The 25,458-nt window shown below is 37.8% G+C and overlaps 2 protein-coding genes across 19 annotated transcripts in view; one reads left to right on the top strand and one right to left on the bottom strand.

Annotated features, from left to right (window-relative positions):
* Positions 1-14,865, top strand: part of WASHC4 (WASH complex subunit 4) — a 71,300-nt gene extending 56,435 nt beyond the window's left edge. For all 6 annotated transcript variants that reach the window (XM_070600777.1, XM_008522858.2, XM_008522854.2 and 3 more), the window contains 7 exons: positions 2,873-2,939; positions 3,406-3,492; positions 6,264-6,411; positions 8,752-8,848; positions 9,461-9,657; positions 10,263-10,362; positions 12,577-14,865. In XM_070600777.1, coding sequence (XP_070456878.1) covers positions 2,873-2,939; positions 3,406-3,492; positions 6,264-6,411; positions 8,752-8,848; positions 9,461-9,657; positions 10,263-10,362; positions 12,577-12,644 — 764 coding nt within the window. In that variant the 3' untranslated portion in view covers positions 12,645-14,865. The remainder of the gene's footprint in view (positions 1-2,872; positions 2,940-3,405; positions 3,493-6,263; positions 6,412-8,751; positions 8,849-9,460; positions 9,658-10,262; positions 10,363-12,576) is intronic.
* Positions 14,866-18,313: 3,448 nt separating this feature from the next.
* APPL2 (adaptor protein, phosphotyrosine interacting with PH domain and leucine zipper 2) overlaps positions 18,314-25,458 on the bottom strand; it is a 54,676-nt gene continuing 47,531 nt past the window's right edge. For 8 of the 13 annotated variants that reach the window (XM_008522850.2, XM_070600782.1, XM_070600784.1 and 5 more), the window contains 4 exons: positions 21,954-21,990; positions 21,613-21,753; positions 20,776-20,823; positions 18,314-19,454 (listed from right to left, as the gene is read on the bottom strand). In XM_008522850.2, coding sequence (XP_008521072.1) covers positions 19,320-19,454; positions 20,776-20,823; positions 21,613-21,753; positions 21,954-21,990 — 361 coding nt within the window. In that variant the 3' untranslated portion in view covers positions 18,314-19,319. The remainder of the gene's footprint in view (positions 19,455-20,775; positions 20,824-21,612; positions 21,754-21,953; positions 21,991-25,458) is intronic. The other 5 variants (XM_070600779.1, XM_070600787.1, XM_070600788.1 and 2 more) reach the window with 1 other exon arrangement.

The raw sequence follows: 25,458 nt of genomic DNA on the forward strand, positions 1-25,458 counted from the left end.
TTCTTCTAGATGCTGAGGATACAAATAGCCTTTGTTTTCAAGGGGCTTTAAATTTCCTCGTAGGAAAGGTTATAAGCATTGAGTTCTGGAGTCCAGTCATTGAACACCAGCTTAAGTTTTATAAATTAATTGGTTTACATAGAAGACATTTTTATTATGTGTTAGTACAAGAACTTAGCTTTACCTTTGTAAGTTTTTTATTTTAAACGATTTAATAATGAGGTATTGTCACATCAGTACTATTTACTTCATGGAGACATTTGATGTCATATTACATTGTAAACTTCTGGAGCAACAGTTCTTAACCCTTTTTTGAGAATCTGATGAAAACTGTGGGTTAATTCCCCCAGAACAGTGCCCTTATGCACACACATACATGATTTTGCATATAATATACTGGAATTCAGGTGCTTAAAGTTAGAGTCCATGGACCTCAGATTAAGAGCTGTTTTTCTAGAGCATTGTTGCTTAAAACTTTATTCGCATTCACAATATTAGAGTTGTTTCCTCTTATGAATACTGCCTGTACTATTGTTTCATGTTTTTATATTTTTTACAAATACAATAATCAGTAAATCATGAGTTTAGTATGCCTGCCATTTTTCCCATAATACACATCAAGATACACATTTTTCCCCTAATAGACAAAAGATTATAATGTCGCTTCGGTTGCCACCAGGATGCATTCTACAATTGGAGAATGTTGTCCTTTTCACTTTGTTCCGGCATTTTATTCTTTATTCTTTTCTTAGAAAATATAAATTCTTTATCCCTGCTTATAAAACAGTGTAATGTAATGTAATGTAATGTGCTCTTGAGTCTGTTGAATATCTTGAGAAAAGAAGTAAGGAATTCGGAGCAAAGTGAGAAGCCCTTTTGTCTAATAGCCTGCCTGCTGGGAGAAGCATAGCCACACCAGCATTACTGAGCGTTGACTGTGTGCCAGGGCTGTCTGGGTGCTTTCTGTGCTCTAACGCATGTAAAACTCACAGTGCCAGGAAGGAAGTAGTATTGCCATTCATCCATCCCACAGGTGTTTACTGAGGACAACAAATGTGGTGATATGTATGACAGTAAACAAAGTCTCTGCTCCTTTAGAGCTTAATTTAACAGATGAGGGGACTGAGATAAAAAGTTTATAACTTGACATAGGTCTTACAACTAAAAACTGGCAGAGTCCAGATTTACACCCGAGTTGTCTGGCTTCAGAGATTTTGCTCTTAAGTGCCGCTCTGTGCTTGGCCTCTCATTAGCACATTTTGATCAGCCAGATATTGGACTAACAGTTTGGAGGACATCAATGAAACTAGATAATTGAATTTTTAAAAAATGCATATTAAAGAAACATTTTACCATCATCTCTCATATTGGGACAGACCTTAAAATAGATTCAGTGATACCTACCATGAGGGTTGTTAAAAACATCAGATAAGATAATGTATGTAAAACATATATTACTGTAATGATTGTGAAATGTTGACTGCTTCTTACCTTTTGTCTGTTCTTTCTCCCAAGTAATTTCAATTCCGTTGAGCAATATATGTTGGAATTCCTATTATGTGCCAGAACATGTTAGCTCTCGGGATTATCATGGGCCTTGCGTTGTTTAGTTGGAGGGAGACGCAAATGAAGAGATGTATGATATGTCAGTGATAAGTGCTGGGTAAGGAGATGTAATGGGGCTGGGCAGTGCTATTCAGTGATGCTCAGGGAAAGCTGTAAGGAGGTGACATTTGAGCAAGGACCTAAATAACTTGAGGGAATAAGCCATGTGTATATCCAGGGAAAGAGTATTCCAGACAAAGGCAACAGTAAGTGCAAAAGCCCTGAGTTGGCTTAGCATTCTTGGGAGTAGTCAGGGGCTAGAATGGAATTAGTGAACACCTGAGTGGTAGGGTATGATAGCAGAACGGCAGCAAGGGGCGTGATCGGACAAGGCTATGCTGACCATGTAAGGAGTTTGGATTTTATTCTGTGGTGGAAAGCCATTGTAGAGTTTTCAGAAAAGGAATGATAAGCTCCAACTTAGTTTTAAAAGAACCACTAGCTGCTACATAGATAAAAGATTGAGGGGTTGGGATGCTGGAGGCGAAAGGAGGGAAATCAGGAGGCCATTGTGTATTGCAGTGGTCTGGGCCAGAGATGGTGGAGGTTTGGAATAGGATAATAGCTATGAAGGTGGTGGAAAGCGGTTGGATTCTGGCTATATTTCGAAGACAGAGCCAACATAATTTGTCCATTGATTAGATAGAAAGTGTGAGAGAAAGAAAGGCTTGAAGTCAGAGATGACTTCAAGGCATTTGGCCTGAGCAACTGGAAGGATGGACTCAGTTTCTGAGATAGGAAATAGAATTGGGAGTGAAGATCGTGAGTTTGACTTGAACATATTAAATTAAAAATTCTTCCTAGTTGTATAGGTTTAGGCATTGGATAAAACCTAGAGGAGTAGTCCAGGATGGAGATAGATATAAATTTAGGAGGCATCAAATAAAGACTTTTTGATATCACTTCCAGCTTTGTGTGTGTGTGTGTGTCAGAGAGAGAGAGACAGACAGACAGACTGACACTCAGTGTGAGAAGGAAGAAATAAATGTTTGATTTTTTAAATGTAGTCAGCATTTAATGAATTTAGTTTATGAAATGAAAGTTAGATTTTTTAAATATTTACTATAGATGTATATAAGTATGTACATTTATATTTTAAGCACACAAATATTTTTATGGAGCAAGAACTGAAGTAAAGTACAGCAGAATCTTTTGGTACTTAGGAGTGGAACTTGGTAACTGACTGCTATATATAATGGTATTCCTGATTATTAGAGTTTAGAGTTACTTGTATAAATATCTGATTTTTTTGTGTGTGCTTTTTAAGGTAATGCTATGGGCTATGTACGAATGATAAGATCTGGTGGCCTTCATTGTAGCAGCAATGCCATTAGGTATGGATGCAAACATTTTTGCCTTGTTACGCCTCTTAAAAATTTTATGTTATGTAAATCTGTCTTCATTGTAAGTAATATTGTAGAGAAGGTTATTTTTCTTATTGCTATATTTTGAGATAAAATATGGAAGAAAACTATTCTACTAGTTAAGTTTTTTTCTCCTTAAATTTTAAGACTACAGTAGACCTTTGAAAGTCTTTATTTCTCTTAAACTTATAGTTAATTCATCAGTATGTTTGTGAATGGTTCTAAAGATCACATGATTTTAAAGGTTAAAATTTGTTATTCATATCTAAAATTATCTTTTAGAACTAAAATGGTGATACTAATAATATAACTGAAATGCAAATTCTTTCCAAATATAGAGTTGAAAAATTTAGAGTCCTACATACCACTTTCATGTGTGTGTCAATTGCACATAGTTAACTTGCCTTAATTATTTCCTTCCCAAATTCTTATGTAGATTTGTTCCTGATCTTGAAGATATTGTAAATTTTGAAGAACTAGTAAAAGAAGAAGGTCTTGCAGAAGAAACATTAAAAGCAGCAAGGTAATCTAAGTTTGGAGATTTGAAAAGTGTATGTTTATATAAAACATTAAAGAGAAGGCTAGAGGGTAATATATAAACTTATATGTCAGTGTTTTTATTATACAACTTATGGTTTCAGTTTATGAAATATAATTTTTTTTTAAGACTACAGTATTCTGAGATCTTTCCAAGTTCACCAAAAAGGGATCTTCTAGAACATGCTAATATAGTAGCCCCTAGCCACATGTGGCTTTTGGGCACCTGAAATATGTGTGGCTGGTCCAAATTGAAATGTGCTAATCTGTGAAGTGCATAACTGATTTTGAGGATTTAGTATTAAAAAATGAATACCAGACATCATTAATAAAATTTATTCCACTTGTTTCTGTTTACTTTTTTTATATTTCTGCTTGCCAACCTTGTTCTATAATACCAGTCCTTCATTTCACGTAATCTGGAGCAGCGCTGTCCAGGATGGTAGCCACCACCACGTGTAGCTGTTGAACACTTGAAACGGGGACTGATTTCAAGTTTTATTTCTTTAAATTTAAATAGCTAACGGCTCTCTTATTGGACAATGCAGATCTACAGATTTGAGTCAGTAGTGATCTTGGAACATAATTGAAAACTTGAGAGAGGTATGCAGAATTGTTAAGAAATTCTTTAGAAAACTCAGTTTTATTATTAGTAATTATAGCAGTTGTTGAGTCAGGCATGCAGAGGCACCCTGGACACAGTAGAGACTATGTGAATATCAAAAAGAATAATGGTAGACGTCAGTTATAGTGTAGTGAATAAAACAAGACCCTCGAGTCATTAGTGATAAGAAGAAAGGTTGGAGGAGCAGAGGGAAAGTCCCTTTTTACAGGAGCTGATAAGTATAGAAGCGAGAAATTTCGGAAAAAAAAAAAAGTCACTGCTCTGTAACCACCATTATAATACTTGAAATCAGACAGAAATCATCAATGGATTCTAAAACATTTTTGGAGAACAGAGTATTTGTTCACTATCAAAAATATTATCCCACAAATTGCTTATTAATCACAAAGGGAGAAACTATCCTCACGCTGGAAAGATTGATGTATTCCACCTTAACCAAGTGATCAAACTTAGCGTCACTGGTAACAGGGCATACTGACATTATGTGGCCTCCTGATGCAATCTGATGGCAAGTGCCTATATTGTATTCTTGCCAGAAATGTTTACTCTGAATTTTTGTGAGGAAACCATCTGAGACATCCAGAATGTGGGCATTCTATGAAATACCCAGCCTAGATGCTTAAAAAAACGTCATGTGAAAGACAAAAAAGGCAAGGAGACTACTCTAGATTAGGAGACTAAAGAGAGTTAAACCAAATGCAATAGTTGATCCTTAATCATATCCTAGATAAGGAAAAAATTAGCTATAAGGGACATTTAGGGGATAATTGGGGAAATTTGAACATGTATATAAGATAATACTATATTTTATTTTTGCGTGTAATGTACTGTGACTTTGTAGGAAAATGTCTTGGTTCTTAATAGATTCATACTAAAGTATTTATGGGCTAAATGACATGACATCTGCAATTGTTAAAGGTTTCAGGAAAAAAGAAAACAAATGTGGCAAAATGTTAAAAGGTGAATCTAGCTGAAGGATAAATGGGTGGTCATTATACTGTATTTTAACTTTTCAATAGGCTGGGAATTTTTTAAAATGAGAAAAGGAAATATACTGGAAAACGTGTGTGTACGTTTTTATGAGACTAAGGCCCCAACACAGATGATTTGTTCTGAAATATCCTCTTAGAGAGCTTAGTTCTTTGCCAAATAGAGAAGCTGTGTGCAGTCAATAAGCTATTTGAAATCAAGGTGCCCTGAAACGATTAAAATAGTTTGTGGCTTGTATATCAAAGGAGAAAATCAGACCTCTTATTAAATGATGTCATTCATTTAAAAATTGATGACCTTGAAAAAATATTTTGAAGCGGTTCAAGGAGGTCAGAGAGTGGGTTAAGATCTCCAGGGCGAAGTTGTCTGTGCTAGTTGCGGGGTCCAAATTTGTGCGAGGGAATGGATGCCTGACATCAAGTGGAGGAAAGTTCATGGCAGGTGAAGTGAAGGAGTTGTGGCGTTACGATGATGAATTGATTATCTAAATACTGAAGACTGAAGTGAGTCTTCCAGAATCATGGGGGAGAACTGGAGCAGGTGTCACAGTCTAGGTCACTGAACATGGGCAGTGGTTAAGAAGGGTAGGAGACGCCTTCCTTAAGGAGGGGTGCTTGGGCAGTGGGATCGTGAGTCTCGAGGGAGAGAGTTCTCCGTTGCAGTGGTGGGGGGTAATAATTCGAAAGTGGCGGTAGCCGTACATGAGGGACAAGGAAGGAAAAGCAGCTCATGTTTCTGGAGGTTGAGCAGGAGGCTAAGTTCTTTACATGTAAAGAGTCAGGTTTCAGTTGATGTAAAGTAAAGAGGTGTAGAAGCAGCATTAGTGAAGAGATTTAAGATGAAGAGGAGTTTATTTACAATGAAATGGAGTTCTGCAGGGCTCACTGCAGGAAGAAGCAGCAACAAAACTCTTACTTTCAGTTCCAAGATGCCCTACGATTCTGTTTTAGGGCCTAAGTTGTATTGATCAGCTCCCGTTCACAAGAAAATTAGTTCATGATGAACTCCAGGGAAATTTACTTAGAAATGTCTTATAATATTTCGTAATTTTGAGTGCTCTCATCTCAGCCGATGAGAGATGTATTTTAAAAACCATACATTTTTTTGAGAAAGGAACTCAATAAATAATTTTTGCATTTTAGGCATCTGGATTCAGTCCTCAGCGATCACACAAGAAATTCTGCCGAAGGCACAGAGTATTTCAAAATGCTGGTCGATGTTTTTGCTCCAGAATTTCGAAGGCCAAAGAATATACATCTCCGAAATTTCTATATCATTGTTCCCCCTCTGGTGAGTATTTTTAGTACCCAAAATGAATTTTTTAAAAAAGGTATTAATAAACAAATCCACTGTGTTTGCAGCAGGAAATGCACACAGACTATATTACTGACTTTCTGGTTATAGATAAAACTAAATGTGAACTCAGTGAATATGGTCCAGAATTTTTACCTCTTAGCTATGCAAAATGAGACTTACTTATAGTTAAGATAGATTTTTACTTGTTAATAACTTCCAGAGAAATCCTAGTGTGATTTAAATTACTCAAGTATACACTATTATATTTTATGTATATGTGTATATACACACACACACGTATACGCACGTAGACATACGTATACATGCACACCATATAATCTTCAGGCTGCATTATACCATATAATCATTTTAAGTGATTCCTGTAGGCTGCCTTCAACTGTTAGAGTACAGTTATTCCTAACACATCTCTGATAAGCATACTGTTGGAGGACAACTCCTCTCTACTCAGCAGTAAGTACTCACATCTAGACTAAATTGTTAGTGCTTTCTCATTATAGTATGTAGTGTTCTCTGCTCTAATTCTGTAGTTGCCATCTAAGAATAGCTCAAGTTACCCAAAATTGCATTATAAAAACAACTGTTACAGTGGAGAAAAAAGTTAAGAAATTAGAGAAGTATATACTAGTGATGTTATTTTTCCCTAAAAGTTTCTGTAATAAAGCTGTTTTTTAAAACATTTGTAAATAGACAACTTCAAAATCTAAATATCACTGAGTAGATGAAACTGTTGATTACATCTCACTTTCATCAGGAGTAATAACCTTTTGTATTGCTGCCTGAATTGTTAACACATATCTTCTTACATATTATAATCATTATTATCCATAGAAAGTAGCTGATGGTCTATGGACAGCTTTTTTCTGTGTGAATTTTCTTTTCTCCTGTTTTTTAAATAGATTTATTGTTAATGCTCTGTCATCATAAGTGGCATAACTATGATGTAGCAAAAATGTCCATATTCATCTGGTAAGCATTATCTTTTCATCTTCAGACAGTGTTAAACTGGAGCCTGTCTGTCTTAGTTACACTCTCATAACAGTGTAGTGAACTTAGAGTGAGTTCTCCTCCTGTTTCTGTAATTTGAAGGGCGGTGTACTCAAGCCATAGTGCACAGCAGCGGGGAGGCGTTTGTGAGTTTGGGGAAGAGGGGAGTTTTGCAGGGCAGCTGTCAGAATTCAGTGAGTGATGGAGAAAACAAGATGGATTAAGAGCACTTCAAAGAAGTATAGGACACTATTCTTGTGCTTGAGTTTAGATCTAATTCCAGAAAAAAGACAAGCATAAATGAAATATCTAAAAAATATTTCAGTAACAGTTGATAAAGATTTCACAAATATGTGATTAAATTGCCAGGGATGTTTTGCAGGCAGTAAAAGTGAAACTTGATGTCTTGTTTCCACTGGAGTATTATGGTACTTACCATACGGTATCATCGTTATTTTTAAACAGGTCTCTTTTCCCTCGAGAGCTGTGCTATCCATATGTAGCCACAAGTGGCTACTTAAATTAATTAAAATTTTATAAAATAAAAATCCAGTTCCTCAGTTTTACTAGCCCATTTCAAGTACGCAGTGGCTTTTTGTGGCTAGTGGCCGTATTGGACAGTAAGGTACACAGCATTTCTCTCATTGCTGAGGATGCCGTTCTAGAGTGTGAACTCTTTGATGGTATTCATTTTTTTATTGTAATTACTTAGTAGTGCCTGGATATAGTAAGCTTCAGTAAATCTTTGTTGAATAATGATATGATTAGATAAAGTATTTTGGAGGAGCTGAATTTTTAGGGATGCGATTTTTTTGGGGAATTCATTTATCCAAATGACTACTAAGCATTTTTAACCAAGAATATGATAAATAGTATTTTAGAATGAATTGGGTGGGCGGAAGTAAGGACTGCCATGCTTAAGAGCACTTCTGCCTAAAGTAAAAAGGTAGCAGGCCTACTTTTCAGACTCCAGCTTTCACTTAGAGTATGGATTTGGGCAAGTTGCTGAACCGCAAGGCTCGGTGTCCTCATCTGTAAAATGTGCATATTTTATAATGAACTGTGTGCAAGGCGCTGTGCTTGGGTGAAGTGGCAGTTGAGGGCGTGCTCATACTTAAAGGACTTGGAAGGAAGACCCATTAAGAGACACTTGTACAGATTGTGACCTCGCCAAGAGCCTATTTAGATGAGGCGAGTGTTTCAAATCAAAAGGATGGGAACCTAGAAGAGATCCTATTTATAATTTTTGAAATATCTGTTTTAGAAACTAGATTCTGAAGAGTTTTTATAGCAAAGTCGTTTCTCTAATATGTTGTTATGTCTTTTTAGACCCTCAACTTTGTAGAGCATTCCATTAGTTGCAAGGAGAAATTGAATAAAAAGAATAAAATTGGAGCTGCTTTTACTGACGATGGCTTTGCCATGGGTAAGCTTCATGGAATTGTTTCCCCATTAGTGTTATGTTGACCTTTTAATGGACTTTTGGAACCGTGGTTGAGAAGAGGGCTGTGCGGTCTGGGTAGGTTTGGTTCTCCTGAGCAGCGCTTGCTGTTGTATCTTTTAGTTGGGTCATCTGATTGGTACACTTGTTTTCCTTCATTTGTAACCATCATTCACGGCCCCTTGGTGAGGCTACTCACTTAGTCTAGTTGGACCTAACATTCAGGCTTTGTTTTGCTTGTGTTTTACGGTTTGAGCATCTGTGTTTAGTTTCCCTGTAGCTTCCTCAGTTGCTGTCTGTGTAGCAGCGGAGGTTTTTCCCCACCCTCACAGCCATATGTTATCTCCGGGTGATTTCTATGTTATTTTTTTTCCTTCTTAATTGGCTTATTTTTAGGTCTTTATAGTTTCCTATGTTTTTTCTTTTTTTCTTTTAAGGAGGAATTAAACCATGTTGCTAAGCTTAACATTCCTTTATGCTGTAAAGTCTAATTTGAAAGAAGATTCGTTAAAAATGGTTAGCTTAATGTTAGGAGTTATTGGTGGAGTAACTTCTGTACTCATCGTAATTTAGCTTTGGTTTTGCTAATGACTGCAGGCGTGGCTTACATTCTGAAGCTTCTGGATCAGTACCAGGAATTTGACTCACTCCACTGGTTCCAGTCTGTTAGAGAGAAGTACCTGAAGGAGATGAGAGCAGTTGCTAAGCAACAGAATGTGCAGTCAGCTAGTCAAGATGAAAAACTGCTACAGACCATGAATCTCACTCAGAAGCGACTGGACGTCTATCTCCAGGTTAGAGGATAGTAACAGTTAAATCTGCATTGACTTTTTGATATCCATTACTTCTTGAAATCTGAAAAAACGTAAATCATATGGAAACTCTCATTTTAACAAGTGAGATGAATAGTGGTAATAAGACCATTTTTTAAAAAATTTATTTATTTTTTTGCTGGGAAAGATTCACCCTGAGCTAAACATCTGTTGCCAGTCTTCCTCTCTCTCTCTTTTTTTGCCCTCCCCAAAGCCCCAGTACGTAGTTTTGTATATGCTAGTTGTAGGTCCTTCTAGTTCTTCATGTGAGCTCCTGCCCCAGGATGGCTACTGACAGACAAGTGGTGTGGTTCTGTGCTCAGGAACTGAACCCCGGCCACCGAAGCAGAGCATGCCGGACTTGAACCGCTAGACCATCAGGGCTGGCTCAAGAGCATATTTTAAAATGAATGCTATTTGGAAGCTGTTTGACTCAGATCTTAAAAATGGATGGATTACTGTATTCAGTTTCTGATTTAAGATTTCCAGTAGAGCTTGTTAGAAATAATGAAAAAGACATTAAATATGATTTTTATATTTTGCTATAATACTTTCATCTTTTATTTCAAATTTTTTTATTTACTTAGGAATTTGAATTGCTCTATTTCTCACTGAGCAGCGCAAGAATTTTCTTCAGAGCTGACAAGACTGCTGCCGAAGAAAACCAAGAAAAGAAAGAGAAAGAAGGTCAGTGAGTGGCTTAAATTTGGAAAGACCAATAAATTTTTAATAGTAGGCACAAATGCCTCATTTTACCTGATCAGACTTCCAGCTTCCTTTCCTTTATGAAAAATTATACAGATCTAGAAATGTCTTTTTAAAGAAGTAAAGCCTGTGTGGATTATTTGTAAAACGGAAAAGAGATTGACATAGTTTCTGCATTTCCTTCTGGGGTAACATGCAGTTTCATCTTCCTAATTTAGATACAATTTAACAAGCGGAGTTCTTTTTCTTTCACCCTCCGGCCTGTATCAGATAAGAAGGAACAGATTAGAGGAGGAACAGTAAATGTTGCTGAAGGCAGAGCTGCTGATGACTAGACTTTGACTGAATGAGATGGGAGGAGATGAAGGCGGCTGAGAAAGTAGGGGCTGTTTAAGTGTCCTAGGAACCAGCTCCTGCCCTGCTTCCCGGCCAGGCCTGCAGAATCAGTGCAATGCAGCCATAACTGATGGCCCTGCGCATGGACTGGAGTCATTAAGGAAAGGATCTGTCCATTGTATTCTGCGTGTACATTGCTCAGCCTTTCATACTTAAGGACTCCCATGATACATTTCTCTCAGATTTGAAATTTAGGAACAGTCATCTTCCCTGTGAGGAAGAGAGGTTTCCTTTTTGCTGTTGTGGAAATTTTGTAACTTAGGTTTTCCTCCTCGCTTGGAAGCTCAAAACTAGGGAAGGCAACTAAGTTGACACTTTTTATGTTTGCTCTTTTTATTTTAAAGATTGGCACCTGAGCTAACATCTGTTGCCAATCTTTTTTTTGCCTTCTTCTCCCCAAAGCCCCCCCAGTACATAGCTGTATATTCTAGATGTAGGTCCTTCTGGTTGTGCTGTACGGGACACCGCCTCAGAATGGCTTGACGAGCGGTGCTAGGTCTGTGCCCAGGATCCAAACCGGTGAAAGCCTGGGCCGCCAGAGCAGAGTGCAAACTTAATCACTTGGCCACGGGGCCGGCCCCATGTTTGCTCTTTTTTACTTATATTTCACAAATCAAGACATAAAACTTAAATTTTATAAAACAAAATGTTTTTATTAATCTTGTCAGTTAAATTTTAAAATACTTTTTTTTGCAGTGTTGAACAGAGGTGATTCATTTGGGTAGACCACTTCTATCAGCTACTTGATTCCCTGATCCTGTTGCATAAATTAAATATTACTTATTAGTTAGGAGCATATGCAGGCATCTTTGGAATCTACACTGAGAAAGTAATTGTGTACTTGGAAAAGGATTTCAGACTGTTGTCTGGAAGATATTCAGTATTTATTGAATGAAAATATGTACATATTATGTTTGTGTTCATTTTTAAGGCTAAGATAATATTTAGCAAAGCCACTTGGAAGAATTTGAGTTGGTATAATCTAAATTGTGAAGAAACTCAAGTTGTTGCTTAGGTTCTGCTCAGGCATTTCATGATGCCAGAACCTTGTCTCCAGCCCAGGTGCCTGGAAATACTCTGCAGGTGGATTGGGTACTTACTTTAAGGCCTGCAGGGTTAAGACAAAACAGACCCACCCTTCAGAACCCCTTGCTTTGGACCACTGTTAAGGAACTCTCTGGGGTTCTGGTTGATGTTTATCACCCACATCCCAGGGTTCTTCTGTTTTAGGACTCTATTGTAGCTAAAGTTTTCTCAGAGATGTAGTCAGTTTCTAGATACCTTAGTCAAATAATTTTTCTCTGTTAATGAAATATGTGCATGTGAAATTTTCCACAAAAAGCCAGGAAGTCATTGTATGACAATCATAGTAAAAGCTGTTTTTCAAAATAAATAGAAATGGGAAGTTTTTATGGGCAGTTTTATATGTGAATTTGCAGCCACGTTTCACGGTAAGAGCAGTGCACTGTAACAGTGATTTCCTGGCCCGGCTGGGGAACTGGCTTAGGGGGAGTATGCGTCACACGTGCACCGTGAAACCCCACCCCAGATGCAGTTCTGATCTCTCACAATTCTACACCCCAATTAAGAACCAGTCTCAACATTACATTTGCAATATTTAGATTTTTAAAAAATTAAGTAAACTAGATATAATTTGTGATATGAGAGAAATATTGGTTAGATGCAGCATTTTCTTAATTTGAAATTTAGCAATACAGCTCTTAATTTTTTTTTTCTTCTTAATTCATTTTTTTAAATGAACATAAACATGTCTATTGTTATTTTCACTCATGCTTCCAGAAGAGACTAAAGCAAGCAATGGAGACCTGTCCGACAGCACTGTATCTGCAGATCCTGTGGTCAAATGATACTGATGGTATGCGTTGCCCCTATGAAATCATCAGAACTGTGTCAGTACTATTGCCAGTGAAATGGATGTTAGTAAGCTATGATGAAGTGTTTCCTAGGCCACTTCTCTGGAAATATTTAGATGTTGCATCTCTTTAGGGCAGTGCTCGAAAGTTAAGTCCATTCTTCTTCCAAAGGCTTTACTTTTCAAAGGTTGAGAGTGAGATTTTAAAACTGGATTTTCCCCCGGACTTTAGGCCAGAAGATGGGCGTGAAAACACTGATTTGAAGTGAAGTGAAATTATAAAAGGGCCAATCCAGACTCCTAAACTGCCACCTCAGATCTCTTGTATTCTACAGGAATGTTTATAATTTGTATTTGCATAGGTGTTTGGTCTCTATTTGTCTCAGTCTTTGGAAATTCAATGCATATACTGTGTAGAGCCAGTAAATGTATGTTTAAACAAAAGGATTGAGCCTGAAATTCATGAAGCATACATATCAATATTCTTATAAAAGGAACATATGAAGATGGTTTTGGTTCTAGAGGTGCGGCACGAGCGTGTTCTGTACCCTCCGTGTACAGGATGAGCTGACTCACTGTCAATTTCACGTGACTCATGGGGGCTGCTGCTGTCTTCGCTGAGACGTTCTGTAACTAGTTTACATTGCTTCGAGAGCATTTAACCTCCAACCGTTGCTTTAAACTTAAGATTTACTTAGTACTCGAGATGAAAGAAAATTCAGATAAAGCCATAGAGTCCTGCTTGAAGCTTCATTTTTGGTTGAAGGCACTATGTATGATATCAAAGAAAATTGAATGAATTCCTATTTCTACATCCAAACTCAGGTTTCTTCTACATTAGGTTGAATTGAAATCTTGGTGATGGTTCCGGCAGACTTTTTCCTTAAACCAAGTATAATCTAAGACATCAGATTAAGCACTGTGCAGCCTTTTAACAAAAGACCACTGTGAGAATAAAGTGCTAAAATAAACTAAATCATTCACTGATTTAAAAAGTACAGAAAGATTTTGAGTAAATTTAGTTCCCAGCAAGCTGCTAGCTTTATTTTTGTAAAGATTATGTCAGTTAAGAGTTAAATGGTTAATCATGGCCTATAAACTTTTAATATAATACAATGATACTTTTACAGTGAAGACAAGAAAATTTAAAACTGTCCGTGTAATACTTACATCATTTTGGGAAATACTTGATTTTTCCATTGCACTCACCTATTAAGCTTTTCTTTGGGGAAATCCTGCAAATAATTCTAACATTGTCGTTTGATTTCCAGCTTTGGGAATGGGTGTACAGTGCCCTGTGTGTGTTCCTGGGTAACGCTCAGGGTAACTTCCCCAGCCCAAGGTAAACACTTTCACGGTTGAAAGTCAGAAGAAACAGGATAGGGAGGAAATGTTTGTTTATTATGTAAACATGACTTAGAGAATTCTGGACAATGGATGGATTAAAGGCATTTAATATTTGTAATTCAGACTAACTGTAGAATTGGCCCTAAAGCATGCTGCAGAATTAATAATTTATATCTTCATTATTATAAATGTTGATATTAATGATCTTGCATTTGATTGTGTCAAATTCGTCACCATTTCATAGCAACAGTATTGTTTTTTGTTTTTCTTCTCTAACTTCCCTAAAATCACCTCCTTTAATAGGGATAGAAATTATAATTAGAATCAGCTATCTCTTTTATCCCCACACATCAATTATTTTATCAATACTAGATAAGCATTCACATGATGACTTCATGGATACCTACAACTGAGAAGAAAGTGACAGAAGATTATTTTGACTTTAGTTCAAATAATGTCCCTCAGTCTGGGTAAATGATAATAAGTTCACATATTTGAAATAAAATCTCTGAAAAGATTAAGCATATTGAAATGCTATTAAAGTGGAGAGCAACAGCGCTTGAGTGTTTCACACTTAAGTTAATGTACACATTTGGATGATGGTTTTCCTTGCTAAATAACATATTGTTAATATTTTCACTTTTTTCAGACATACTGTAATTTAAAATTACTATGAGCACTTGTAAATTCACAGAAAACTTAATGTTCAAATCTCAGGAATTAAAGAGTAACCATAGCATTGTCAGTTCTAATTAAATTTTGTAAATGGCAAGTTTGTTACCTCACTTGAGTGGGGCTTCCCTCTCCCCAATTCTAAGAGAACACAATATGTATAATAAAACATTAATAAATACAATTTCAAAAATTTACTTCCCCTGTATGCTTATGTTCAAAATTGAATGTCTTAAACTGGTAGTTCTTAACATTAACCTTTTTGGAGTTCCCTTTAATAAAATATATGGAATTTATTTTTAAAAAAATACTTGCATGCACATAGGCAAAAAATTTCAAGTATAACATTGGTATTGGCTCCTCTCCATGTATCCCAGTTGAAGAACTTTTGTTTTCTTTCCTTTGTACATTCTTGATCTTTCTATTGCTTGCTATTTTTAAATAAAAAGAAACCAGATGAATGTTTAATTTTAAATCCTAATCCTGGGATCATTAGTTTGCAGTGTTAAGTATTAGAAACAACTGTAATGCCATTTGAAAACATGAGTTGAACTGAAACAATCATCATCATAAGTGAGACCCTTTTAAATATCACACTGAAGAGACATGAGCCTTTAAATATTACACATTGTTCTTGGTGCAGTCTAGTTGCTGCTCCTCTCTCCTGAGGTAGTAAAATTCTAAGTGTGTGGGAAAGATGAGTTAATCCCATCACATACATCAACACGTTACTCATTTATGCTGGGTTGGCTAAATGTAAAAGGTAGACTTTAGCCAATTTTAATAATTTTAGTTCTTTTTTCAGCTAAAGTTGCAGAAGTTTCTGACTGACAGTATTCCTTATCCTAAGGAAGTTTTAATGCTATAATTTTTTCTTTTTTTAAATTTTAGGGACAGTTTAACAGGTTGTCAAAGATTTCAGTTATAAAAAATCCAGAATAAGTGTAAATCTATCTAGAGAGATTAAGTGAAGTCATAAGACTAAGCAGTCAACTCAGAGATGGTGATGGCAAAGTTAGAATTTAGTTTATACAAAAAGTTCTTATATATGCTATATAAAAAGTTGGTTTGGGCAAGTATATGGATATTTTCCTCTATTTTTAGTAGTTTGGCTTTTTGTAGCACCTGCCTTACCTGATAGCTCCACTTGTTCCTATAGTGGAGACGTACTCAGGAAAGTAGATGAAATGTATCTTCCAATCATGGTAGATCTGAGGTCATAACTCTGGGATCATCTTTAAGACTATACATTCTATAATGTATCTAAGATGTGTGTACTGAAGAGTTCGTTAGTAAAGCCCTCATTATCATTAAAGAGAGGGGAAAGAAGTTAACACTTTTATACCCAGAAGCACCTATCTATATCAGATTATTACAGTAGTCAGTCATTTCAGAATCTACACAAAAGGTAACACAGATGCACTTTGATATAATTACTGAATATCAGGATGATCTTACAAGGTGAATGTGTTGAGAGAAGCAGTGGAGATTGCTTTGTCTCTGGTTTGCTCTCTGTGCTTTACATATAGCACATAATGGTTAGAAGCATAGACTCTGGGGCCAGACTGTGATTTGAATCCTGATTTGCTGCTTACCAGGTTCCTTAACCTCTCTTTGCTTCATTTCCTCAGGCATAAAATGACATAATAGTATATAGCTCATAGATTGTTTGAGGATTGAGTTAATTTGTGTAAGGCATTTTATTAGGAAACAGCAACTGCTATAAATATTAGCTCTTATTACAATTACTCTCATAGGCTTAAATGTACTCGGCATATAATTGTTAGCTGTTCACTAGTACTACTTTTTTAGGTAGAAAATTTTGAAGATAGTCTGTGTTTGACTCTGAGTGGGTCCCCTAAAAACGATTCCCTTTTAAATGCCTCAGCTAAGTGTAGACAATGTAAGGCAGGTCCTGCTCGCCCCTAAAGACCGTGGTCTGACAGGTGGCCAAACAACGAAAGGCAACGCTTGGCAGTGAAAATTGGTGAGGAGAGCTGGCTAAGGTGGTGGTCCCATTTTCCGCCCTCCCACCTTTCATTTCCGTGGCGCTTGGTAACTTTTCAGGGTGCTTTCATTGTATTAACACACATTTCGGGAAGCTGAGAGGAAGGGCAAATCACCCACTGTTTCTGAATTTAAAATTATTTAAAAGTATACAACACATGTGAAAGGGTGTAGGATGTGCACTAGAGAATAAAAATACAACACTCGGGTCGCCTCCACAGAGGTTCCGCCTATTCCTACCGTCTTAGATGCTCCCTTTTCCACCCGAGGAAACCACAATGCAGAATTTTGGTGGTAGCTATTCCTTGCTTTTCTCTAGTGTTACAACCTATCTATATTTTTCTAAATAATATATTGTTTTGCATGTTTTTTCAAGTTACTATAAATGGACTCTTACCATGTGCTTTATGAGTTCTTTAACTGAGTGCTTTTCTCGTTCATTCATGTTGATGTACATGGCGTAGCTGATCTAGTTTTCCTTCCTAGTATTACTCCGTTACATGAATACAGAGATATTTTCTCTCTTCTGTTGATGACACTGGGGCTCTTTCCCAGTTTGGGATCCTGTGAAGAGTGCTGCTGTAACCGTTACTGTGCATGTCTCTGAGTATGTGTGTTCAGAGCTTCCCCAGGGTGTGTCCCCACAAGTGAGTCTGCTAGGTGGCAGGGACTACAAGCTCACCGGGCAGGATGCCAGCCTGTCCTCCCTCCCAGCAGTGGGCCAGTCCTCACTGTTCCCTCTCGGCCAGCAGTCTGGTGAAATCTAGTATCTCAGTGTGGTTTTCATTTGCATTTCCTTGATTATTAATTATATGAGATTGAATATATTTCTGTTTAAGAGCTCTTTTTATTTTTTAGTCTATGAAAGGCCCTCATGACTTTTTCTATTTTTTTTTCAATTTATCTTTTTCTAATTGTGGGAATATTTTCTATATTCTGGATACTAATTTTTTGTTGGTCATCTGTGCTAGCTAATATAATATGCTCAGTTAATTTTGTTTCCATTCTTGTGTTTTTTTGAAGTCAGTTTCAGTGTATTGGATTTTTTTGTTTTTCTTATGATTTGCATGCTTTGTGGCTTAGTTAAGCTACACATTTTTAATGAAAAATTTAATTTTTAAAAAAGTTGATTTCAGTTTGCAATAATATTGTTCACGACTTGAGATTCTTCCCTTCTCACCCTGAACAATTCTAAACAAGAATAAGAAATGCATGGGACTTTGGCTCTTACAGATGTCAGAGAACTTATTGAGCTAATATTATACAAATTTCTAAGGCATTAGTTAACACTGAACTAGTAATTTTATGGTGTACCATCTCATACAGGCTTAGAACAGCTCACTGTCTCTCTGATGGTGTACATATTATAGAGTGGATTCCTCACATGGGCCCTGTTACATTAACCTAATTTGGGGTTGCAGAAGTTGTTTTAGTAGTCTTTAAAAGCAACCCCTTTTAAAAACCTGGCATTGAGATCACATTATTCTACTCATGTTGAATAGAGGTACTTTTTATAGTGTATCTTTTCTGCTGTGATTTCATTATGCCCTAGTTTTTTGGAAATTAACTATTAAAGCCGCAGAACTGACTTTAGTTTTCTTCCAGGGATGTTCTAGAAAATAATCACAGAAAGCAAAAGAAACAGAATGATAGTTTTTATTTGCTAGCATTTACTGCTAGGTTAATTTATGACAGAGACAGTGATATTCTGTTGTACTTGGTTACAATTAAACATTGTACCAATTCAAGATCATTATACTTATTTCAGGGGTAGGACAGCATGGTGGAGTGGGCTGGCATGCCAGGAACTGGATGTGTCAGTGTGGAAACAGGAACTTTAGACCAGGCCCCAGGACCAGCTGTGCTTCAAGTGAGTTTTAAAATTAATTGGTCCCTTCCTTGAGGAGGGTCTGGCTCAGAGAAACAGGAACTGGTGGAGCTGCACCCTGTCCATGGCGATCCACCACTGGAAAGCGTATCGTCTAGAGGACTATAAACTTAGGAAGGCTGGTTCATTACGATGACTAAGTGAAACATCTGCGTTACTCATCCGCTAGTCTTGTTACTGCATGATGTCTGGAGCACGCATCAAAACTAGACCTGCATACCTGCTAGCACGCGAGCCTCGGAGGGCTCGTCACCTGACTGTACCAATTAATGCCTTTAGGTCCAATTATGAGATAAGCTTGATTATAAATACACAGTTTTCAGAATGACAGGCACTTAAAGCTGAAGTAAAATACAAAAATAGATTATATTAATAGGAAATATTTAGTGTTTATCAAGTTATAAATCTAGGCTTTTGCCATTTTTAAAAAAGGATACTGGAAACTGAAGAAATGACATTTAAATAAAGTGAACAATGTATTTTTTCATAATTTCATTCTGAAGGCTGAACAATGCAATCTAAGAATACGACTTACCACAAAGCACCTAAAATAACATTTGTAGATGGGTAGGAATGTTGTCAACCATTTCTTACTGTTGCCCTCCCAAGTCTCAGTATCAAGGCATCGAGGGGACATCCCATGAGCGACTGTCAGCATTCTGAAACCAGGGCGTGTGCCTGCATATCAGAGAAGTTGAGACCCTTAAGGAGGCAGCTCTCCTTGTGGGGTGCTCTTCCCCCGAAGGGGCAAGAGAGTTAGGCTTCAGATTCTGCGCCTCTGTTTTCACTTGGGCTTCCATCAGTGTCATCTGGTGGATGGTTTAACAGTACATATTTTCCATCATTGGTTAGTGGTATGGAGAGCATTAACCGAGCCAATGCTTCTGGATCCTGAAGTTACGGGAGTTTAAGAAGGAAAAAAGAAAACGCTTAAAATGCACTTAAAACCCCTTTGGCGTGGCTTTCATTATGTGCTGTAATCTAGCTTCATGCCTTCTGACTCTTTGTCTATGCTGCCTTCAGGTGGCTCTCCTTGTTTCTCTGAGAAAACAACTGCATAACCTCTCCTAGAACCCAGGCCAAGGTTTTCCTGAGCCAGAATATCATTTACATAGCCAAATCGTAAGCATTTGCCCAGAGAGGGTCCAGAGAGGAACTTGCTTTACACCCCCTTTGTCTCCTATGTCTTCAAACGCCTGTCTTTTCTCTCAGTCTATACCGAGAGTTGGCCAACTGGGGCTCTTTGGCTCACCACTTGTTTCTGTACACAGTTTTACTGGAGCACAGCCATGCGCATTCATTTACGTACTGGCTATGTAATGTCTGTGGCTGCTTTTGTGTTCTAACAGCAAGGCTGAGTAGTTGCAACAGAAGTGGTAAGCCTAAAATGTTTACTGTCTGGCCCTTTACAGAAAAAGTTTGCCAGCTCCTGATCTGTATCCTGGCTTGCAGTGCCTGCCGTTATTTCCGGTCTTAGTCCTTGCTCCTGTGCCCTCCTCGACAGACTAGAACTGCACTAACATGGTACCCACTAGCTACATGTTACTATTTAAATTTAACTTAAGATGAAATTAAATGAAATTTAAAAATCTAGTTCCTCAGTCATACTAGCCACGTTCAATCTGCATATTAAACAGTGCAGCTGTAGATCATTTCCATTATTGCAGAAAGTCCTACTGGACAGTGCTGAATTAGAAGCCCCCTGGGGCAGGAACTGTATCTGCATCTGTCTTGCTCACTGCTATAACCCCAGGGTTTTTCTTATACAAACTTGGCTCTCAAAAATTTGTTGGGTGAATGACAGATCGCAAGCTGCTGTAAGACAGGGAGGTCTGAGAGTCTAGTTTGCAGCTGATGTCTGTCAGTGCTGCTGGGCCTGGGACCGCTCTGAGGGGGAAGGGCTTAGAGCACAGTGGAGGTACGTAAGTTTGCACCATCTTCATTCGAAAGGAAGGGAATCTAGCCAACAATAACAAGCAAAAAAACTGATAAAGTAGGAGCTGCACAGTGATATTTATTAAGAGCTCCATATTTGTTACCATGACTGTGGAAGTAGCTGATCAAAACTGTCTGGTGGTTGGAAGGCTTAAAAGGAAATCCTAACCTTGGCCACACTGCCCAGTGAGCACCATTTCTCTTTCTGAGAGAAATCTTAGTATGTGTACAGGTATCTTTCGAGTAGTCGTCAAACCAGCACTAAAATGCACCTTACCTTCTGAACCTCAATGATTTCTTTTCCCAAATTAATAGCATAACATATCTGCAAAAGACAAGAAAAGTAGTGTTTGGCAAAGGTAGAAAAGGATAAAGAACTTTAGAAAAAACGTGATTATGGAAGTAGAATGAGGTCACTGTCTGCTCACATCAACATGGGGACAGAGGACCCGGCTGTAGCAGACTCATCACTCGGGGCTCTGCACATTGGCGTCCATCTGTCCTGGTCTCCTGTTGCCAATGTGTGTACAAAAGACCCCCAGGTAAGTGACAACTGGACTTACTCCAGTGTTTCAAATTCTGCACGGGACACTTTTTTCCCTTCTCTCTTACCTGTATTTAGGCACGAAGTGTTCATACACACAGTGGCAAACAGGCACTTCCTGAAAGAATTCTAAGTAGTGAATGCGGCCAGTTTTTCGTTCTAAAACAAAGACCACCTCAGATGTACCTTCCTGACGTCTGCCACCTTGGTTTACTCTCTGAGACTAGATTTTCTCCACTGTAACTTTTGCTTTAAAAGATTTTCTAAGAAGAAAACATTTGAGGGGAACTGCTTTTAACATTTCCTGCTCTCTCTACTAAACAAGTGCATCTCAGCACTAAACAACTTCTCATCTATTCTGGGTGGTATGTATTTTCCACAGGGAAATTTTACTCCAGTCAGTTTTCTTCCAGTGGGGCCTTCCTAGAAGCTGGTATTATCTAAACTCCTTGATGGGGACATGCAGAATGGTAAGCTAGTATCCAGGGGGGTGGTGTAGAAAACTCCTGTAAATATCTTTGTTTGGACTGAGATATTCTGGAATCTTAAGATGAAAAAAAATGTCAAGACCTTTTCCCCTTCTGAGTTGCTTTCAAAAATGTACGTGCTCAGAGACTCTCCACCTGTGGATTCGGGCATGCGGACCACAAAGCCCACCAGTCTCTTGTTTTCTTGATGAGCAGCAAACTGGGTGACACTGGTAAGTTCAAACTGGAAAAGATAGGAATAGATTGAATATCAGAAAACTGGAATTAAACAAAGTCATTCGCCATGGAAAAAGTCATGAAAAAAGTGCATTAGTTACCGAATTATGGCAGATAAAATTTATGAAGCGCCTACTTTGCATTTAAGGTGGCTACAAAGGTGAATTACGGAGTGATCACTAAAATAGCATGCATGAGGGTACTTACATTGGCCCTTGTTACTTGAGTCTGAGGATCTATCAACCTGAAATTTGAAGAGATTCATTAAATCACATCTGTTGGATAACCTTATATTGTTAGAAGAATTTGTGCAAGTTCAGAATGAAATCACACAAATACCCTCCCAATACGAAAACATAAGGCCTGGGTGAGGCGAGGCAAGAACTCCTGGTGACCATCCACAGGGAGCATTTGCCATGTTTCTGCCTTTGTTGCACCTGTGTGGTTAAAGCTCAAGGTGTCTAATGGAGGAGTATAGCCAATAGAGAATTAATTTTGCAGTATTTTAATGCTTTGTAATTCTCAGTCGTTCTGCTGTATAACATGGACGGGTCCTATTCTGTATGGCCGCCTCCTCAACCAACATTCACTGACTACTGTCTTCTTTCCCTGAAGTGCTAGGGTGACTGATTCTTCCAACAAATTTTTTTTTTTTTTGAAATAATGGAGTAGGGGTGAGAGAATAGTGAAGGGATTTTAACAAAACTCCATCAGTTCGGGTGTAGGAGGAGTATGTTTAACAACATTTTAAGCATCATCTAATAATTAGGTTGATGTATATTGGAAAATAAACTGGATTAGATAATTTAATATTATCTTAGATATAAGTTTCTACTTTCTAACACATGGTTTAGGTAAGTTATTACTGATTTGCTATAATTTTTATAAGCAAAAGCAAAAAAATCTATTTTTTTTTAAAAAAATGGGTTATTCCATTTATATTAAATTAAATGTCCAGAATAGGCAAATCTATAGAGACAGTAAGCTTAGTGGTTAGTGGCTGCCTAGGGCTGGGTGGGCTGCAAGGAAAAAGGGCATGCCTGCTAATGGAGATGGGTTTCTGGGGTCGGAGCGTGGGGTTGTGATGAAAATGTTCTCAAACTGGTGATGGCTGCACAACTCTGAATACACTAAAAACATTTTAAATGGGTGAATTGTATGTCATGGAAGTCACATCTCAATAAAGCTGCTACCCCCCAAAATGGTTACAATTTGAAATACATGCAATTATACTTAGTAAAGCATGGGATTTACAATCAGAGGGCTCGAGATTGAGTTCTAACCTGGCTACTCGCTTTATGATCTAGTTGTGCAAGTCACCCTGATTTCTCTCAGCTGCTGTGTCTGTAAAACTGGGATGAGAAACCCCACTTCGAAGAGATGGTTCAGAGAATGAGAAAATGTGTGGAATTTTAAGTTAACTACAAAGCTAAATAAATGTTATTTTTATTTATATCCCTATTAATAGGTATGAATTTAATGATTTTTAAAATACACATCATAAACAATTTCCCTCACGGGATAATTTTCTTTACTTAGGTATTTTGTAAAAATTTTCTGTAAGTGAAAACTTAAAACGTGTATCATATTTTGTAAGTAACTCTTAAAAGTTTGCTGTCTAAATCAGATAACCTGGATTTTCCTCTGAGATCTGATTTTCTGCGTGACTTCTGAATAGTGTTAAAACCTATGAATCCCACTATGGGGGCTGTGCGCGTGCTGTGGTGAAATACGCCATTACTGGCACTCAGTCCATTCACAACACTGCAGACATCACTAGCGGTGGGAGATCTTCACGCCCTCGGACGGGCACTCCAGACCCATTAGCAGCCACTCCCCATTCCTCCTTCCGCTTAGCTTTCGGCAACCACTAATCTGCTTTCTGTCTCTGTGGATCTGCCTGTTCTCAATATTTCGTGTAACTGATCATACACTGTGTGGCCACGTGTCTGTCTGTCTGTCAGCATAATGTTTTCAAGGTTCATCCATGTTGTAGCATGTACTTCATTCCTTTTTAAGGCTGAACAGTATTCAGGTATGGATAGACCACATTTTCTTTATTCATTTGTTGATGGCTAGCTGCATTGTTCCCACCTTTGACCTCCTGTGAATAGTGCTGTTCTGAACGTTGGTGTGAAGCTGTTGTTTGAGCGCTTGTTCTCAGTTCTTTCGGGTCTCCACCGAGGAGTGGGATTCTATGGTCAACTTAGGGAGGAAGTGCCAAGCTGCCAGCTCTACACGTATTTACTCTCATCTCCCACAGGGACTGAGTATTTACTCTCATCTCCCACAGGGACTGAGTATTTACTCTCATCTCCCACAGGGACTGAGTATTTACTCTCATCTCCCACAGGGACTGAGTATTTACTCTCATCTCCCACAGGGACTGAGTATTTACTCTCATCTCCCACAGGGACTGAGTATTTACTCTCATCTCCCACAGGGACTGAGTATTTACTCTCATCTCCCACAGGGACTGAGTATTTACTCTCATCTCCCACAGGGACTGAGTATTTCACATTCCCACCAGCAATGGGTTCCAGTTTCCTCACATCCTGGCTAACACTTATCTTCCTTTAGAAAAAAAAAAAATTATAGCCATCCTAGTCGGTGTGAAGTGGTGTCTCCCTGTGGATATGATTTGCATTTCCCTAATGATACTGAGCATCTTTTCATGTGCTTGTTGGCCATTTGTATATCTTCTTTGGAGAAACGTCCATTCAAGTTCTTCATCCATTTTTTAAATTTTTTTTGTCTTTTTGTTGATTTGTAAGAGTTCTTTATAAATTCTGGATACTACACCTTTATTAGATACATGATTTACAAATGTTTTCTTCCTTGCTCTGGGTTGTCTTTGCACTTTTTTCATAGTGTTCTTTGACACACTGCAGTTTTTCAGTGCTTTTACGTTTATTTACTCTGATCATTTTAGTGGCGATTATAAGAACAATGAGCCAAGGGCTATAAAGGTCCAGGACATATTTGGAGAAAAGCTTTAAATAATTATAAGGTTTTATTCATAAGAACCCAATTCTCAGTATAAGGTTTATAACAAATGAAAAGTCTGTTTTAATGAATGGAATAAACTATATTCTGATTTCTGCCCAAGTCCTAGTTAACCTTTTTGAAGCTAACATTTATTGAATACTTTCTCTGTGCCACTCGTGGGTGTAAATATTTTACATGCATTAACTCACTTATTCCTCATGACAACACTATGGGTATGGATACAGTTATTTTCATATTACAGTTGAAGAAGCCAAGGCACAGAGGTTAAATAACTTGCCCAAGGTCATACAACTAGTAAATGCCAAAGCAGGGAATAAACCTAGGCATTGTGAATCTAAAGCAGTGCTGCTGCCCCACAGAAATAGAGTGTAAGCCTCATACATAATTTAAATTTTTCTAGCAGCCACATTAAAAAAAGTGAAAAGAGGGGCCGGCCCTGTGGCTGAGTGGTTAAGTTCACACGCTCTGCTACGGTGGCCCAGGGTTTCGCTGGTTCGCATCCTGGGTGTGGACATGGCACCACTCATCAGGCCACGCTGAGGCGGCATCCCATGTGCCACAACTAGAAGGACCCACAATTAAAATATACAACTATGTACTGGGGGGATTTGGGGAGAAAAAGAAAGAAAAAAGAAAAGAAAAAGAATATTGGCAACAGTTGTTAGCTCAGGTGCCAATCTTTAAAAAAAAAAGTGAAAAGAAA

Source organism: Equus przewalskii, chromosome 29 (assembly GCF_037783145.1).
Source record: "Equus przewalskii isolate Varuska chromosome 29, EquPr2, whole genome shotgun sequence".
NCBI lineage: Eukaryota > Metazoa > Chordata > Mammalia > Perissodactyla > Equidae > Equus > Equus przewalskii.